Source organism: Hylobates moloch, unplaced genomic scaffold (genome assembly GCF_009828535.3).
Source record: "Hylobates moloch isolate HMO894 unplaced genomic scaffold, HMol_V3 SCAFFOLD_15, whole genome shotgun sequence".
Lineage (NCBI taxonomy): Eukaryota > Metazoa > Chordata > Mammalia > Primates > Hylobatidae > Hylobates > Hylobates moloch.
The window spans coordinates 93,543,576-93,563,153 of record NW_026652290.1 but is presented as its reverse complement, the minus strand read 5'-3'; the positions used below and the strand labels follow the sequence as shown (position 1 = coordinate 93,563,153).

At 45.6% G+C, this 19,578-nt stretch overlaps 1 protein-coding gene and 1 long non-coding RNA gene across 2 annotated transcripts in view; one reads left to right on the top strand and one right to left on the bottom strand.

The window, feature by feature from the left end:
- The window catches only part of SAFB2 (scaffold attachment factor B2), a 36,354-nt gene that overhangs the window by 16,109 nt on the left and 667 nt on the right, over nucleotides 1-19,578 (bottom strand). Inside the window, exons 2-11 of the mRNA XM_032177248.2 lie at nucleotides 18,760-18,847; nucleotides 13,580-13,644; nucleotides 13,290-13,493; nucleotides 10,624-10,686; nucleotides 9,699-9,726; nucleotides 8,281-8,791; nucleotides 7,800-7,849; nucleotides 7,156-7,256; nucleotides 1,912-2,061; nucleotides 1,709-1,821 (exon numbers count right to left, since the gene is read on the bottom strand). Coding sequence (XP_032033139.1) covers nucleotides 1,709-1,821; nucleotides 1,912-2,061; nucleotides 7,156-7,256; nucleotides 7,800-7,849; nucleotides 8,281-8,791; nucleotides 9,699-9,726; nucleotides 10,624-10,686; nucleotides 13,290-13,493; nucleotides 13,580-13,644; nucleotides 18,760-18,847 — 1,373 coding nt within the window. The remainder of the gene's footprint in view (nucleotides 1-1,708; nucleotides 1,822-1,911; nucleotides 2,062-7,155; nucleotides 7,257-7,799; nucleotides 7,850-8,280; nucleotides 8,792-9,698; nucleotides 9,727-10,623; nucleotides 10,687-13,289; nucleotides 13,494-13,579; nucleotides 13,645-18,759; nucleotides 18,848-19,578) is intronic.
- Nucleotides 8,785-11,935, top strand: LOC131381312 (uncharacterized). Its single transcript, XR_009209965.1, has 3 exons — nucleotides 8,785-9,317; nucleotides 10,786-10,900; nucleotides 11,567-11,935. It is a non-coding gene; the product is annotated as an uncharacterized LOC131381312 (long non-coding RNA).

The window sequence follows — 19,578 nt, the reverse complement described above, 5'->3', positions numbered from 1 at the left end:
AAACACCCAAGATACCAAGCATACCGCAAACCTGCAACAACAGTTCCCCATCTTCCACCAATACAGACTTGCAATGCTGATGGGATGTGTCTTTTTGAAGTTGCTGATTAAATTAGGGGGCTCACCGCCCCCCCCCCCCCGCCCCTCCTCCAAGTTCATGAAGGCTCATCTGACACCCATTACTCAGGGGCCTACTGATTTCAATCTGGGGCTAGGTGCAGTGGCTCACGCCTATAATCCCAGTCTTTTGCGGGGCCAAGGTGGGAAAATTGCTTGAGGCCAGGGTGGAAACCAACCTGAGCAAAACAGCAAGACCCTGTCTCTATCAAAAATTTAAAAATTACCTGGGAGTGGTGGCCCACACCTGTAGCCCCAGCTACTAGGGAGGCTGAGGTGGGAGGATCACTTGGGCTTGGGAGGTTGAGGCTGTAATGAGCCATGACTGCATCACTGCACTCCAGCCTGGGTGACCCGTCTCAAAAAGTAAAATGTTTTTTAAAAATAATAATTCCAATTTGGCCATGATGTAAATTGGTAATTACATCTTCAAAAACCCAGTTCAACTATGTCCACAGACATGTTTACCCTCTAAACTGCGCTGACAACATAAACTGAAGGCAGACATTCAGCCTTCTGAGACACTGCCATGATCAGATACACCACCGAAATCTACCTTCTCAAAAGAGAAGCCTATGATTGTATTAAAAATATAAATAACCCACACCCGCCTTGAAAGATCTGTCCCTACCTCCATTTTGATTAAACATATAAATCACTCCTTTACAAAAATAGAACCTCAGACCCATGGTTCCCAACTACTATGCCAAGGTACCCCAGGGTGCCACCGTGAACTCACAGGGTGCCTTGGAATATTTTTAATTTTGAAGTAAACACAGCAATGCTTGCCATCTGTCAGATACAGCACCAACTACTCACTCAAGGTCATTCACTGCAACACTAGACCAGGCTACATTCCTTTGGATGATGCTTTATCTTTGAAAAACTGGGTTTATGACAGTTGCTGTGATTAATAAGTGAGAACTGCATGAAAATCAACGTGGATGAGGAAATGATTCCAAGGTCTGAGAGGCTGTACAAGGGACCAGAATATGGAAAACAACATTTTGTGTATACTGTTTTTTCAAAAGTCTAATCAGTTATCAGGACACAACTACATGCTGAGGATCAACTGTATCCACTTTTTAAAGACATGGGCTACTTCGTTAAATAGCTTTACACAGAAAGCTGAAGACTGGCAGGGCGTGGTGGCTCACACCTATAATCCTAGCACTTTGAGAGGCCAAGGCGGGCAGATCACGTGAGCTCAGGAGTTTGACACCAGCCTTGGTAACATGGCGAAACCGCGTCTCTACAAAAAGTAGCCTGGCTGGGTGGTGTATGCCTGCAGTAGTCCCAGTTACTTGGGAGGCTGAAGTGGGAGAATCACTTGAGCCCGGAAGGTGGAGGCTGCAGTGCCACTGCACTCCAGCCTAGGTGACACAGTGAGTCCCTGTCTCCAAAAAATAAATAAATAAAAGCTGAATATTGAAGTGGCAGCAGAACACAAAAATCAGTTGAGACTCCAGCAGGAAGCTGGCAAGGCTGCGTGGGTAGTGGTGGGGACAGATGCCTGTTCTTCAAGGCCCACGGTGGCTGCCCTTGCCCTCCTCCCAGGGATTCCAAGAGGAGGTTTGAAAATTCACTTTACTTTTCAATTTTGATCTCCACAGAATGATGTCTGTCGACACTCGATAATTTTTCCTTCTTCACTTCGCACTCTTTTCTGTCAGAAAGCTTTTTCCCAGCAGGCTCATTTTTGGCCTAAAATACAATAGACAGAAATGATGTGTGGCCCAGGGCTTCTCACTTGCAAACTCCATTTGCGAGTTACCATAGACAGAACTGCCTCACCTTCTCTACGGAGATCATTCGTCCATGCAGCTCAGTTCTGTGGAGATGGTTGATGCACTTGGTCGCCTCGTCAGATGTCGACATGGTGACAAATCCATAGCATCGAGCCCCCGGGCTGCGGGCGTTCGTTACCACTTTGGCCCCAACAACCTTCATGAAAAAGGGCACTCTTACTCTCTCATACAAATGACCACACAACTTGCTAAAGTTATTACCTGACAATCAGAGTCATTTTCACTATTTGTCACCTCTCCACATATTGGTAGTTTTCCATTTTAGTTACTGAATTGATTCTAATTAATCCTGACCTATCCAAATACAATCGCTTCTTTTTTTTGAGACAGTTTCGCTCTGTCACCCAGGTTGGAGTGCAGGGTCGCGATCTCGGCTCACCGCAACCTCTGCCTCCTGGGTTCAAGCAATTCTCCCGCCTCAGCCTCCCAAATAGCTGGGATTACAGGCGCCCGCCACCATGCCTGGCTAATGCTTGTGTTCTAAGTAGAGATGGGGTTTCTTCATGTTGACCAGGCTGGTCTCCAACTCCTGACCTCTAGTGATCTACCCAAGTCGGCCTCCCAAAGTGCTGGGATTACAGGCATGAGACACCACACCCAGCCACTAAATACAATTGCTTTTAATACAAGATCAGTCATATCAAGAAAAACACACAAACATGCAAGGTTACAAAACCATTAAACTTCATTACTCACAACTAATAACCAGAAGTCCTACCCATCCACATTGTTTTCTCTATTTCCACTGAGCCCACAGACAGCTGTGGGGCTACTAAGAAATGCACCATCCACTCCAGCTGGGCCTGAGAAGAGCTCTGACACAGACACGGACTGTCAGAAATGTCCCCATGGGGAAAGGACTTCCACTTCTGGCCAAGATGGGAGAACTAAGCATTGTCTTCCTGCCTGAAACAACTAACAAATGCAATGAAACGTAGGCAACGATGGTTTTCAGATCCTGGACATCAGGCTGCCCCAGACAGCGATCCCTGAGAGCTCCCTGACTGCCCCTGCTCACTGCCTGGAGTTCCCAGGCGATGGGGGATGGGTAAGACAGCACTGAGATTCTGAGACCAAGGCAGAACGCATAGAACTGAGTATCAGAGAGGACACAGCCACACAGAGCCACACGGAGCAAGCTGAAGAGACCCACAGAGGGTTCCTCCCGCCCAGTGCACATGTGTGCAAGGAAACCAGAGGCTGGGACAGCACCACCCATAAGGAGCAGAGGGAACAATCAGGAGCAGAGGGAACAACCACTGGAGGGGCACTCAGGGCCACAAATGGTTTGCTCTTCCCAATAGCCACGGTGGAAAGGCTGGTAATTCACGGGCCCTCAGACCCACTACTCAGAGGGCACTGCCCAGTGGTGAGACAAAATCAGCCCAAACTGAAGGCTACTCTGGCCCTGCCTTAGTGTGTGTCCAGTACCTCAGCTGTGTACCAGAAAAAAGCTCAAGGGTATTTGTAGAGATACAAGTATAACTAGCACCCAAAAAAATACAATTCACAACATCCCGTAAAAAATTACCAGGCACAGGCTGGGCACAGTGGCTTATGCCTGTAATCTCAGCACTTTGTGAGGCCAAAGCAGGTAGATCACTTGAGGCCAGGTGTTCAAAACCAGCCTGGGCAACACAGAGAAACCACATCTCTACCAAAAATTTTAAAAATTAGCTGGGTGTAGTGGTGCGTGCCTGTGGTCTCAGCTACTCAGGAGGCTGAGGTGAGAGGATTGCTTGAGCCCAGGAGGTCGAGGCTGCAGTGAGCACCACTGTACTCCAGCCTGGGTGACACAGTGAGATTCTGTCTCTAATGGAAAACAAAACAAAACAAAAAAAAAACAAGAAACTTAAAAGCAGCCACAGGAAAAGAGACAGAAAAGACACAAATGGGGAACCGAAGGAACAAAGATTAAGTTAACCTAGAATTCTATACCCAGTGAAAATTTATTTCAAAATGAAGACAAAGTAAAGACTTTTTCTGACATGCAAAAGAAACAAGAACGCATCACCAGCAACCCTGCACTACAAGAAACATTCAATTCCTTCAGGAGGGAGGAAGATGATCTCCGATGGGAACTTGGATGTACAACAAAAAGCAACAAACAGCACCTGGTGAGGTGAACATGATTTTTTCCTGTCATTTCTGGGTCTCTTTAAAATATAACTGTTCGGCTGGGTGCGGTGGCTCACACCTGTAATCCCAGCACTTTCGGAGGCCGAGGTGGGAAGATCACGAGGTCAGGAGATCGAGACCATCCTGGCTAACACAGTTAAACCCCGTCTCTACTCAAAATACAAAAAATTAGCCAGGCCTGGTGGCGGGCACCTGTAGTCCCAGCTACTTGGGAGGCTGAGGCAGGAGAATGGCGTGAACCCGGGAGGCAGAGCTTGCAGTGAGCCAAGATCGCGCCACTGCACTCTAGCCTAGGTGACACAGCGAGACTCCGTCTCAAAAACAACAAAAACAAAAAAACACAACTGTTCAAAGCAAAAAAGCCAAACCACAACAAGTCAAAGCCAATAAAATATTGGGTGACTTCTTTAAGAGAAGTAAACTGTATGACAATAACATCAGAAAGATCAACGGGAGGGGAAATGCAAGTATATTCCCGCAGAGTTCTTGCACTACACTGAAACAAGCAGAGCACCACTTGCAGAAAGATGGTAAGGGAAGATGTGTACTGTAATCCTACAGTAAACCACAATGACACAGAGTTAGAGCAAATAAGCCATCAGTCATAAAAAGGACTCGACCCACAAGAAGGCAGATAAACGGGAAAAAGAGATCAATAAACAAACATGAACAGAAAACAGAGAGCAAGACAGTGGATTTAACACCAACCCCACCACCATTGGCGCGCAGAGTAAACATCTCCCTGAGACACAGGAGTCCTGGTCTCTGCCTCATCTCTGACTCGGTGCATCAACCTAAGCAAGGCATTCCCCATCTCTGGACCTCATGGCCCCAGCTGTGAAATGACAAGGTGGAACCCACACGCTTGAAGTTCCCATCAGACTCTGATGTCCTTGGTTTTGACCACACAAATGGAGGAGTCGAGGCTCTGCCTGAATCTCTCCAGGGCCAAAGGGACAGAAGACTCTCCTGAGAGAAACACAGATGCCACTTCCCATATCAGAGCTGAAGCCAATGTTAGGGTCATTCTACCTTCCCATCAAATTAATCATCCTTACAACGGTATCTCTTCTGATGACAGACAAAACCCAAATGAGAGCAGGCACCATACTAAGCTTGTATGTCCCTATCCCTGAGCTGTGCCATCCGCCCTGGAGCTTGTCTCGGCAGCCTCTGCATACTTCAGTCAAGTAGCTGAGTGGTGTCCTGCCCCTCTGGCCTTCCTACGTCCTTCTGCTTTTGTCCAGAGCTGAGCCCTATAGATAAGGCCAACTCTATCACTCACGCCTCGGCTGAATGTCACTTCTTCAGCGAGGTCTGCTGAAGCTGCCTCCCGAATCTAAACATGGTCTCCCCAACACACTGACGGCGTGCTCTAACATTCCTTAATATGCTCATCACAACACATCATATGTGTTTATTTCTTAAATGGTTTTTTTCCCGCCAGACTAAAAAATCTGTGATGACAGTGACCATGTATGTTTACCTCTGCTTAATCATCAGAATCTCAGTGAAGTCAACAAAGTAACTGAATAAACAGGTTATTCACGGCTATAAGAATTTCCTAAGCCCTTGTTGAACATACAGACTGTTAAAGAGAAAAATTGAACAGCATGCTTTCTCCGAGTCCTGTCTGCTTCTTAAGCAATGAAACATTAACCAACACCTGATTGGGTGACACAGACGTAGACAAAGGAACGGCTTTTTAAAAAAAAAAAAAAAACGGCTTTTTTTTTTTCTTGTAGCCAGAAGGCAGCGTCAGACAGGCCCCACTATGCCTGGAATCAGGGCACCGTCCAGACACTAAAGGGTCCAAACCTTGTCCCTCGGAAGCCACTCCCCAGAGGCACCCAGGAGACCAGGACAGTGCCAACTGCTTACCACAAGACTCTCGGCTAGGCGCAGTGGCTCACGCCTGTAATCCCAGCACTCTGGGAGGCCGAGCAGGCAGATCACATAGGTCAGGAGTTGGAGACCAGTATGGCCAACATGGCGAAACCCCATCTCTACTGAAAATACAAAAATTAGCCAGGCATGTTGGTCGGTGCCTGTAATCCCAGCTACTCAAGAAGGTGAGGCACGAGAATCACTTGAACCTGGGAGGCGGAGGTTGCAGTGAGCCAAGATCACGCCACTGCACTTCAGCCTGGGCAACAGAGCGAGACGCAGTCTCAAAAAAACAACAACAAACAAACAAAAAAAGAAGACTCTTACATTAATTAATTTCAAACAGTGGAATCATTTTAAATTGTCCTCAACTTCCTTTGGAAAGCTGCTGAATTGTACTATTTTTCTCCCGCCCCCATGAGCAGCATCTTAGTGATTTATTTTTGAACCACGTTCACGTTCTAGTTATCAGACTATATACTTAAAATGCTAAATGAGAGGAAAGTCAATTATTCACTTCATTCTTTTTTTTTTTTTTTTTTTATGACACAGTCTCGCTCTGTTACCCAGGCTGGAGTGCAGTTGCACAATCTTGACTCACTGCAACCTCTGCCTCCTGGGTTCAAGTGATTCTCCCGCCTCAGCTTCCCGAGTAGCTGGGACTACAGGCACACAACACCACGGCTGGCTAATTTTTGTATTTTTAGTAGAGACAGGGTTTCGCCATGTTGGCCAGGCTGGTCTCCAACTCCTGACTTTAGGTGACCCGCCCGCTTCAGCCTCCCAACTTACTCTTAAGGGAAAAATCTCATCATGTAAGCTTTAAGTTTTGCACAGGACAAAAGACCACCAGTCTCTTTGAGACCAGTTAGAAAGAACCCCAAAAACATTGAGGGGGAAGCTGTTTATACAGCTGTTCTGAGCACTGCTGTGATATGACCAACCACCTGCCCTGCTCGGCGCCCTAGTTACTGTGAGTCAGGAAACAAGGTGCACTGCACAAGACTGGGCGAGCTTTGTTGCTGTCTTGATTTTTTAGTAAACACAACGTCTTGCTATGTTGCCCTGGCTGGTCTTGAACTCCTGGGCTCAAGCGATCCTCCTGCCTCAGCCTCTCAAACTGCTGGGATTATAGACATGAACCACCGCGCCCAGCAGAGCTTCCTGAATCACAGTGGATGGTATGAGGCAAGGGAAGGCATACCTTCCCATACTTGCTGAAAAGGTTCTTGAGATCCGTAGCTCGTGTTGTGGAGGATAGCCCGCTGACCCACAGGTTCCGACCAGAACTGCTGCCGACCCGACCTGGCACGAGAGGGAGATTCTTAGGCATCACCCCAAGGCCTAACAGGAAGCACAACCATTCTTAAGATCGCAGCCCTCTTTAAAAACCCTGACGACGCCCAATCCCAACTGCTGACTTAAGAATTTAATGCACAGACACATGCCAACACACAGAAGGCTGAAAATCTGGACAGCAAAAACTGAGTTTCCTTACTCAAGGAATAATCATGCCCATGTCAGTTATGAACTGAAATGTCTTTTGATGATCAGATCTCATCCAAGACGGCAGTCTCTAAAATCCTTGAAACAGTCTTCAATGAGCAGAATTATTCCTTTCTTGTAATGTGCTTTTCACCATCCCATAGATGACAACCACAAGAGAAACATAAAATGCAGATGCTTGCGAACTTCTAAAACTAGTCTCTCAAGAAACCATTAGGTGGTTGATTCCAGTAACCCATAACAAAACAAATTACTGAATCCAAAGTGTATATATCTCCAGGCCCCTCCTCCCAAAATAAGGGAACCATACATGGCTCCCTACCACGTTAAGTTAAATCATACCTTTTTCATCTTTAATGATTGGCTTTATATCTTTTTCTTCCTTAAAAGAGCTAGAGACAAAAGTTAATGTTACTCATACAGGAAAGAAACGAAAGAGAACAAAACTAAAAATATGATTATGTGCTAAAACTGAATACCTACCAGAAAATTAGTCTGAAATAAAATTTTAACAGACACCTCTGCAAGCTTATATTGGAAAATCTGACCCCAAAAATACAATGTCAGATTTGTAAAAGTCAATTCGATTTAGCTGAAGATAACAATTAACAATTTAAGAACACAACCATGGTAGGTTGAGAAAAAGAAAAGGAATTGAATCACCCATTAAAAATACACAAAGAGAAACAAAACATTCTTTAGAAGCAAAACTACAATTTCGTCAGTCTGGCTGGCCAATTGCAGAAAAAAACAGCTTATGTGTGTCATTAAATGACCCATGAAAAGGAGATAGCGTCTGGTCTAAAACTGAGAAAAAACAAACCTCATTTTCTGATCAGCGCCCTCACTGGTTGAGGACTCTTTAGGAGCCGGAGGGACTTCATTACAAGCGTCAAAATCAAACTTCCTCCCGTCTTCTTTGCTATCTCTGGCTTCTGGGCTTGGGGCTTCCGTGGGTGCTTCCGCGAGCTCCTCGCTAGAGGCCTCCGCGAGCTCGGAGGCCGCACTACTCTGCTCAACTGCCGGCTCTAGCCCTACAGGCTCACAGTCCGTCCTCTCGCCATCGCCTGGCTGCTCCGCGGGCTCCCTTTTCACTACCGCTAACAGGCTGTCTGCCTTGCTCGACTGAGCGTGTGCTGTTGACTCGCTGGCCAAATCTAAATCACCCTCTTCCGGATGGGCGCTGTCAAATAGGTCCTCTTCCTCCGCAAGCTTTCTGTCTGGCCCCACGCTACTTGTGTCCTGTGCAAATGGCTGCTCCAGCTCGGAACTTTCTTCTTTTACTGGCTCAGATTTACAAGTTTCCCCCAAAATGTCGAGTATTTTCTCATTTTCTACGGATTTAACAGGAATAGAATGGCACAAGGTTTAATTACCAGGGAAATAAAGCAATCACAAATGTGGAACTGGCACGGCTGCCACACTAACACGAAGAGAACTGCTAGCTACACAGAGATTGGAAAACCCGCGGGTACACAAAGTTATACTGGTTACACTACCTGCGCTGCGACCGCCTCTAGGTAAGCCTCTACGCTACACGGAAGAGAAAAGGCCCCCACAGATTTAAACACCTACAACCACGCGGCTGCTTCTCAATAGTCTTCTTCGAGTTTTTGTTCAAGTCTGGGTCTTCTGACTGATTTTCCAGTGTCCAAGGTGCTGAACCGAATGCAATCACCATTCAATGACAGCTCAATTTCCAAATTTCTTTGAATTTCTTTTAACAGAACAATCCAATATGAAAATCAGAATCTCTTCTGACGGTGGGAGATAAATGCAGTCCGGAAGGGGAATAATATGTTGAAAATTTTCACGAAGAAACTCTGTTTCCTCTTCTGGAATCCAGTCACTTCTCAGGTGGTAAGTGCCCTGACAACAGCTTTATCCTGCCTTAACTGCGTTAATCAAAACGACTGCAGCAAAATATCACAAGATCTGTTTCATGTGTAGAAACACATGGAGGAATCATGGGGATGGGGGGAATTAAATGCCACTCTACGTGGTTAGAGATGAAAATAATCACTACATTGCACCAAATGTATTTGACCTCAAGAAGCCAGAATGGCTCTTCCACAGATCTGGTGATACGAATGGGTTTCCAATCTCTGATCCTTGTATGATCTGGATTGTCCACCATTAGAGCAACTTACAAGATCATAACACAGCTTAAAATATAGACAGCTTTAAAATAATAGTGTGAAAACTTTCAAACCATAACTGTCATGTTTCTCTTATCAGTACCTGGCTCCAAAAGGGATTCTTCAATGTCCTATTTAAAAAAGAAAAAGCAAATCCACAAGTCACTTTAAATACGGGGCAGATACATTTCACCAGCAAATATGGCTTTCAATCATCTGTGAATAAATGCCTGTTTCCACAAAACTTTCTTCTCTCCAAAAAATGTATTCCATCCTACAATAACTTGATGAAAACCAGCTCATTTTAACAGTTTCCCTGGTAACAGCAGGTCCCTAGTGATAACAGTCTGTCCCATTCTCCCGAGTTTGGGCCCTGCCCTGCCATGCCACCCACCCCATAACCAAGCTGACCTAGTGGCTGCTGCAGCTGGCAAAGACCCCCTTTGTCAGAGAAGAGGTCACAGTGGATTTAAGAAAAAAATACTTCTCCCAACATAAACTTATTTGCAACCGAAACTTGTCATAACAAAATGATCTCTCTACTCTGCTGAAAACCTTTTCCAGCATCTGGCTCACTTAGGACAATAGGTCCAATCCTTCTGGTGGCCCAGACTCAGCGAGGCAGGCCCAGCTGCTCTGCAACACCTCTGGCTTCGACCCAACCCTGTGTGCTCCCCTCTCTCTTTTGCATCAAAGACACCACCCAAACTTTCTGCTCCAAATTCTTCTTTCGCTCTTCAACCTATCCGTCAAACCTCTGGGAAGAGTTCCAGGCACTTCTGAAGTCCAATCACCAGAACTGCTCCCTCATCACACTTCTTTCTCCCTTCTGGTTACATACTTGGTTTGATCCCACTGCCCCTGCTAGATGGCCAGCCCTGAGACTCTTTCTGTTCTGCTAACCTCTTAACCCCAGCATCCAGCACAGTATCCAGTCATTTCCGTATACACACACACTGCTCTTTCACTATGGAAAATCAACCACTCGATTAACATTTCCAGCGATGCAGAACCAGATGGTAACTTACCGGAGTTACTTTGAAGCTCAACGATGAAGTTTCCAAAGTGTTCTTGACTCCTTCCCCATCCACCTGAAAAACAAAATGGAAGATGACTTCCTGGAGGCTGGAGCTGTGAAAACCAAGGCCGACACCTCACTTAGGCAACTTGTGTGTCTATTTCCCTCACAGCACCTTTTGCCATCTGCAAGTCTACTGTTGGGTCATTCAGTTCAGCGCCTGCCTCTCCGCCAGAACACACACTCCACGACTCTGCTCCACCAGCGCCTCTGGCAGTGGCCTGCAGGTGGGTATGCCCTGTCTGTACTGGGTGAATGAACGAATGAATTTCCCAGGCAGTTTCTAAGTACTGGTGATTAACACATAACCCTCCAACCACAGGATTTCCAAAGCAGAACTCAAAATGATAAACTGCACTCCTCCAATTTCACCTGGTAGCAATACTCTTAAGGTAACACTAACCGGGCGCTTTCTCCTAGCCTACTTTATTCATTCACTCATTCGAGATGGAGTTTCGCTCTTTTTGCCCAGGCTGGAGTGCAATGGCGCGATCTTGGCTCATTGCAACCACCGCCTCCTGGATTCAAGCGATTCTCCTGCCTCAGCCTCCCGAGTAGCTAGGATTACAGGCATGTATCACCATGCCTGGCTAATTTTTTGTGTGTTTTAGTAGAGACAGGGTTTCACCATGTCCAGGCTGGTCTTGAACTCCTGATCTCAGGTGATCTGCCCACCTCAGCCTCCCGGAGCGTTGGGATTACAGGCGTGAGCCACCACGCCTGGCCCTCCTAACCTACTTTATTAAAAACAAACATATAACTTGGTCATTTTCTCTTTACTACATGCCAAACAAAAGAAAAACTGTTAACACCAAGTTTTACTAAATTTGAAGCTCTTTTTAAGTGAACTACAAAAAGAGCGCTCCCAAATGTTTTCTTTTTTCCTTTTCTAGATTTGAACTCATGACCTGGGATGCCTCCATTAACTGAGAAGTATACACTCTGAAAACAATAAACACACAGCAGTGCCAGACTGAGCAAGGCGGCGAATCAGTTGCTCAGTGCTGCCCTAGGTCAAAGGATGGTAAATTTGGAGGCAATGACTTTTGACCATAAGGTTTAAGGTTCAGTCCTATGGAGGCATTTCCACCCCCAAGCTGAAAGCTGCGTTAAGGAAACAAAACAACCTACTGGGCACATGACGTCAGTGAGATTAAAATGAAGATCAGCTAGAAGACAGTGACGGCTTGTGGTATTTGAACAGCCCCACCAGAGAGCTCTACGCCAAAACACTAGAAGTGAAAAGCTGGGAAAGCCCTAACAGAGCAAAGTTCCTCCTTTACATACAAGGATGCTCACAGTCAGTCCCTTTGGGGAGCAGGGTTGGTACTTGTCTTCACTGTACTTTATATCTTTTAATGTAACTCCCTAACCTTGCTTAAAACAACATTAACAGGCTAGGCGTGGTGACTCACCACTATAATCCCAGCACTTTGGGAGGCCGAGGCAGGCAGATCACTTGAGGTCAGGAGTTCGAGACCAGCCCAGCCAACATGATGAAACCCTATCTCTACCAAAAATATAAAAAATTAGCCAGGTGGCTGGGCGCAGTGGCTCAAGCCTGTAACCCCAGCACTTTGAGAGGCCAAGGTGGGCAGATCACGAGGTCAGGAGATGGAGACCATCATGGCCAACGTGGTGAAACTCCATCTCTACTAAAAATACAAAAAAATCAGCTGGGCGTGGTGGCGCGTGCCTGTGGTCCCAGCTACTCAGGAGGCTGAGGCAGGAGAATTGCTTGAATCAGGGAGACGGAGGTTGCAGTGAGCCATAATCTTGCCACTGCACTCCAGCCTGGGGGACAGAGCGAGACTCTGTCTCAAAAACAAACAAACAAACAAAACACAACATTAAGAGAAATATCTACATGATGAGAGTAGAAACCATTTTTGAGCTGGGCAAGGTGGACCACACCTATAATCCCAGCACTCTGGGAGGCTGAGGCGGGAGGATTGCTTGAGCTCAGGGGTTCAAGATCAACCTGGGTAACCTAGTGAGATCCCACCTCTAAAAAAAAAAAAAATTTTTTTTTTAATTAGCTGGGCGTGGTGGTTCACTGTGTAGTCTCAGCTATGCAGGAGGACTGCTTGAACCTGGGAGGCTGAGGCTGCAGTGAATTATGATGACACCACTGCACTCCAGCCTGCACAACAGAGCAAGACCCTGCCTCTAAATAAATAAATCATCTTTGTTTCTTAAAACTATATTTTAAAAGGAAAAAACTAACTGGGCACTGTGGCCTGTGCCAATAAGCCAGGCTAGTCAGGAGGATCGCTGGAGCCCAAGAGTTCAAGACTGGCCTGGGTAACAGTGAGACCTCATCTCAGAAAAGAAAAATCTTTTATGTCAGAGCTTTCTATTTTATGACTTACCACATGCTTTGAAAGTGTCTCCCAGCCAATTATAAAAACACTCCCCAGTACTACAGAACAGCTACCTATTAGTAAATCCCTGACCTACACAGCGTTTAAATGGACATGGTTTTAACACCAGGGTTTAGAAACCGAACTATGTGTTCAAGGCGGTTTAGCTGTGTTCTCCCTCACATGAGCAGCACGCGAGCGCCAGATGCCTCAGGGCTATGTGCACATCCTGCCGTGTCTCCAAGTTACCTACAGCATGCTCTGGGAGCTGAGCCGGGAGCTGTCTCAGCTGTGCAGCCACGTATTCTTTACTATCACAAAAGGAATCGAGAAGGCTGTCCGTGCCATCCTCCCCAAAATCTGGAGCACTGCTATTCTCCACTTCAGTTTCGTCTAGCACACTCATGTCCATCATGCCCATATTCTGCAGGTTCTCCAGACTTGCTTCCATGTCCTCCTGTAAAGAGAAAGAAGAGTCGTTAACGACCACCTGGACCAGGACAGGGAGCTGCTGCCTGTCGTCTCTACCCTGACATCACTTACCTGCCCGTCTCTGGAATCGTCTTCCAGGCCGTTATCTTCTGTGCCTTCCTCCTCCATCTTCAGTCCTAATTACAGAATAATTGTTCAATCAGATAACACTCAAGTTCTACCTCATAATTAGTTTATGCAGAATAGATTTCAATATTAGAACAGAACACATTACAAGATAAACTAAAAGTTTCCCCTCCTCTCCTGTCACCCATAATTTTGCCTCAATTTGTTTTCTTTTTTTTTTTTTGAGATGGAGTCTCACTGTGTCGCCCAGGCTGGAGTGCAGCGGCACGATCTCGGCCCACTGCAACCTCTGCCTCCTGGGTTCAAGCGATTCTCCTGCCTCAGCCTCCTCAGCAGCTGAGACTACAGGCGTGCATCACCACGCCCAGCTTATTTTTGTATTTTTAGTAGAGACAGGGTTTCACCATATTGGCCAGGCTGGTCTCGAACTCCTGACCTCGTGATCCACCAGCCTCGGTCTCCCAAAGTGCTGGGATTACAGGCATGAGCCACGGTGCCCGGCCTAAATTGGTGTTCTAAGTAAGCCATCAACAGGGAGATGAACATCTAGGATTCCTGTTAGATTATCAGAGTAGTCTGATTTTCCACAAAATATCTAAAAGTTTCCAAATATTTCAAAAACACTCCAAACCTAAGAAAAAAACCACAAAAAAACTGAGCAAAGGATAAAAACAGGCATTTTCAACAAACCAACAAAAAATGCAATACCCGTCTAGTAACCAAAGAACTGCAACATAAAATAACATTGAGTTAGTGATTTGCTGGCTCTCCCTGTATTCCACCCATTTCAGGTAGGTCTTTGTCATTTTTCAGCTCAAGAACTTTTTTTCCCCCAAGGCAAAAAGGCAAAGGCTGCCATAAAGTCGAGAATCATCCTGGGTTTTGTGACCACAAAATAACTATCTGATAGAATTCTGCTAGGAATTGCAAAAGAAGGCTGGAGGACATCAAGAGTGGAAACCTTGAGAATAAACTTGAGGCTTCATACGTATCAAAAACCTTACAAATGTGCATACCCTTTGTTCCAGGAATTTGAGTCTTAGGATATCTGACGAGTTCAAAACATAGATATCTGTCCTATTATACCTGTTAAACACCCAAAAGGGAAACAAATTACAGCACATTTTCATTCAGATGTGGCTCACAACCGGGGCGGGGGAATGGTTGGCAATGTCTGGAGACATTGTTGGTTATCATGACTTGGGGGAATGCCATTAGCATCAGTAGCTGGTGATGCTGGTCATGACCCTACAATGCACAGGATACTCCCCAACCACAGAGAATTATTCGGCCCAAATTGTCAACAGTGCCAATGCTGAGAAACCCTGTGGGACACCATCCAGTGTCTCACAATATTTAAAGAATGTATGCTTTTAAAGAATATTTAATGAAACAGAAAAAATGCCCATAGTGTAGGCACAGTGGCTCACGCCTATAATCCCAGCATTTTGGGAGGCTAAGGCAGGTGGCTCGCTTGAGCCTAGAATTAAGAGACAAGTTCGGGCAACAAAGTGAGACCTCATCTCCACCCAAAATACAAAAATTAGCCAGGCATGGTGTTATGTACCTGTACTCCCAATTACCGGCAAGAATGAGGTGGGAGGATGCTCTGAGCCTGAAAGCTTGAGGCTGCCACGATCATGCCACTGCCCTCCACTCTGGGCAACAGAGTAAGACCGAGTCTCTCTAACATACACACCCATAAAGAAAAATCAAACAGAAAAAAATATATACTTTTCTTAAAAGCCGGTGTCCATTTGTATACATGCGAGTGTATATGCAAGGATATGTTTATAAAATCCAGGTGAATATGGCTAAGATAATCATCAACAATAGTTAAAATACTCAGGGGTAAGATTAGAATTTTATTTTCACATGCATACTTTTTACATTTTCCAAATTATCTAAAACTATTACTTCCATAAATTGTTTAAAAAAGAAAATTAGGCTGGGAGCGGTGGCTCACGCCTGTAATCCCAGCAGTTTGGGAGGCGAGGCGGGCAGATCACGAGGTCAGGAGATCGAGACCATCCTGGCTAAAACGGTGAAACCCCGTCTCTACTAAAAATAGAAAAATATAGCCGGGCATGGTGGTGGGCACCTGTAGTCCCAGCTACTCGGGAGGCTGAGGCAGGAGAATGGTGTGAACCCGGGAGGCAGAGCTTGCAGTGAGCCGAGATAGCACCACTGTACTCCAGCCTGGGCAACAGAGCGAGACTCCATCTCAAAAAAAAAAAAAGAAAGAAAATTAAACATAAAAAACCTGCAGGGTCTACACCTTAAGAGTCTCACTCACCACTGTTATCAATAATCACTCAAGAAATGCAGTTTAATTGCATGTCTCGCAATGTGAGCTTTTTCCAGTCTATCATTTAAGACGCCTAACAACGCTAGCAGGTTTTATTATCTGCATTTGACACATGAGAATTTGGTTGAGCTCCAAAGCTAGCACTCTAAAGCTCAGCTGTCCCACTTCCCATTATATCTAAACACAGCATATCCTTTTGAAATACGTTGTCTAAAAATGTTTGGTAATTGCACCCAATTTCTAGGCCCCTAAATAGTAGCCTGCAGTGCCCACATAGGCCGGAAATAGGAGAAATGCTGACCAAAAAGCATCACCGAAAAGCTAATGTGGTGCAGACAGGCGACGCCCCAATCCCCGGCACCTGGCATTGGCCAACGAAAAGCTGCCGCTGTCGGGGACACAGATGTAAAAAAATCCAACTTTAACCCCACATGGCATCTAAAACTTAAATTTTTAATCCAAGTTTTATTTTTTCCAAACCCACCCACAATGTTGCCTAGGACTCCTAATCTTGGTGAAGACTCTTACTCTAATTTATAATGAGGACACTGTCCCTCAACCAGTTTGGCTACTTCAATTTTTGCAAGGAAGCAGTTACTGGTGAGTTCCCAGAATGAGTCCAACTTTGGACTCAACTGAACACTGCTGCATAGTGCTCGAAACGAAAATTAATTGGTGAATTCCTCCTGATCTAACAGTTGTATGTAATCACAGGCCCTAACTGCAACCACAAAGTCTCTAGAGGTGCCCCGACACCTCTAGAGAACATCACCAGCTCTGGATGGAAGATGAGGCCTGCAGGGGCTGAGCACCATCTGAAGACCTGGGCTCTCTCTGGGCTTGGTTACTTCTCTGAAAAAGGAATGGGAAGGGATCAGAAGCCCTTCTAATCCTCACTAGAGCTGAGGCTACAAAAGTCCTTTTTATAGCAACTTTATCATGATAAAGAAGAACTTTATCATGCAAGCTTTCCTGACAAAACACTAACTCCAAGTAGTTTTGAATCCACCTAAGCTTTAATCTAGACATTCAGGCAGGTCTTCAAAGCATTCAGCTAAAGTTTAGTTTTTCTAATGATGCAAAGATCATCAGAAATGATCCCTGCTAGGCCGGGCGTGGTGGCTTATGCCTGTAATCCCAGCACTTTGGGAGGCCCAGGAGGGTGGATCACTTGAGGTCAGGAGACCAGCCTGGCCAACATGGATGGTGAAACCACGTTTCTACTAAAAATACAAAAAATAAGCCGGGCGTGGCAGCGGGCACCTGTAATCGCAGCTACTCGAGAGGCCGAGGCAGAAGAATTGCTTGAACCCTGGAGGCGGAGGTTGCAGTGAGCCGAGACCGCACCACTGCACTCCAGCCTGGGCAATAACAGCAAAACTCCATCACATACACACAAAAAAATCCCTGTTAAATTCCTGCCAAAAGCCAAGGATATTTTGAGTAGTAAGTCTTGAACTTTACAGTTTTAAAATGAGCACCTACATAAAAAACGTTTAAACTTTATTGTTAAGCAGTTTTCCCAACCATTAAAAAAAGAAAATTCACATCATGCATAAGTTAACACCTAAGCAGAAGAGATAAACTATATTTCCTGCTGTAGACCAGTCTCTCACATTCTGAATCTGCTCAGGCTAGGCCTTCTAGCTGAAATACAGTCACAAGAACAGTAAAAACACATCCATGTTTCAAAATTAAACTTTAACTTAAAGCTCTTATGCAACCTAACTAAAAGATTTAACCTTTCAAACCACATGCACATGTTTTAAACAGTTAATGTGTTATGAGACACATTAACAAGAAAAAGCTACTAAAAAAATGAAATTGTTAAAAATGCTACAATTTCTTTCTACTTTCTAAGCAGATCCTCCACTGCCTGAATTTAGCACTTTTTCAAGAAAACAGGCCCCCTGCACAGGAAACCTAAATTATATTATCCTTATCACCATAAAACCTAACAATGAGAACAATACCAACTGGGATAGTCAAAGCTTCAAAGTTCTATGGAATTTAGTGCTTCCAAAAATAGCTGGTATCAGCCATAAACAGGAATGAAGTATCGATACATGTTACAACACAGATGCACTTTAAGCATTATGCTAAGTGAAAGCTGATGCAAATGGCCATATGTTGTACAATTCCATCTACGTGAAATGTCCACAATAGGCAAATCTATGCGGACAGAACGTGGATTAGTAGTTGCCAGGGGCTGGAGGGAAAAAAGTAAGGCGACTAACTTCTAATGAGGACGAGGTTTCCTTTTTGGGTGATGAAAATCCAGAAGGAGACGGTGGTGGTGGTGGCAGAGCCTTGTGTATACACTAGGAAGCACTGAATTGTACACCTTAACCTGATGAATTTAACGGTCTGTGAATTAAATCTTCACATTCAAAAACCGTAATAGTAAAAAATAGGCTGAGTGCAAATACCCCAACAATCTATTTTGGACCCTAGCAAAGCTGAGTTCTATTCGGTCTCAGGTTGGTGTCCTTTTCTTTGGGTTAAGACCTAATTTTTGAATCAGGTAGGAAGCCAAGTAGGTACATTTGGTTCCTCAGACCCGTAGAAGTAGCTTTAAGAGCTTGTCTTTCTCTAGTTGACTTTTAATCCCAATGGCAGAAGCTGAAACGTTTTTCGTATATTTTCATTGCACTTGGCACCTGTACATCTCTTTCCTCCTCCCTGTGCCCTTGACAGAGCTACTTGTCAGGTGGTGACGAGCAAAGCTAACTCTTAGTGGGGGGACACCGAGGACCAGAGAAATTCTCCCAGCCTAGAGGGCGGGAAGAGCAAGCACTACACACCATTTCTCTAAATTCTCTGAACACTCAAGCCCCAAGCAGCATATGTACAATACCTTTAACACATCTCTTGGCTGACTTCTTGCTGGTGGCTTCTAACTCGATGCCAATTTCATCAGGATCTTGTCCCTCTTCTTTAACCGCCTATTAGGGAGAGATGAGTTGTACAACATCATTAAGAGCTGCAGGGCACACACTGTTCCTTACAAGTAACAACCTCCCGTGAAACAAAGGCAAACCCGTCCTTTGCAAAGAGCAACTCCGGGTCAGCTATCTGGGCCGCAAGCCCAAAGGCGATGGAGGAACCCCGCACAACTTGGGTCTCTCTGGGTCCAAATGACAGAGGGAGGCTGTGAGCAGGAGCTCCAGGATTGGGGTCAAGGACCAGTTCCAAAATGGCAACTCAACTCGACACTGCCCAACCTTCGACTTTAAAGTTATATGATGGGACAAATTAGAACAGAGAGGCTGCACTTGGCCCGGCCTCGGTGAAGGGCTGGCCACCGCTGGTGAGGAGGAACAGCACCCAGCCTGGGGAGATTCAACAGGTCCCTCAGTGCCTGCCACCTGCCGGGTCCAGGACAGGGCACCCACAAGCTCCCTCCCTATGCTCAAGTTGTTTGTTCCAGTTGCAGAGACAGACAATTCTCAATCCCTTAATATTTTGCATTTAGCCCCTGCTTTCAGCGAGGTGCGACACAAACGCAGGATGAGCTGGCAAGGAGATGGGGCGGCGCATTAGGGAGGGCGCTCAGGAAGGTGATGTCTCAGGCAGACCCAAAATGACAACAAGGGGCCGGCCACGAGAAGATCTGTGGGACCCAGGTGGGCAGCTTCATAAAGGCCAAGTCCCTGGGGCAAGAACAAGCACCGCC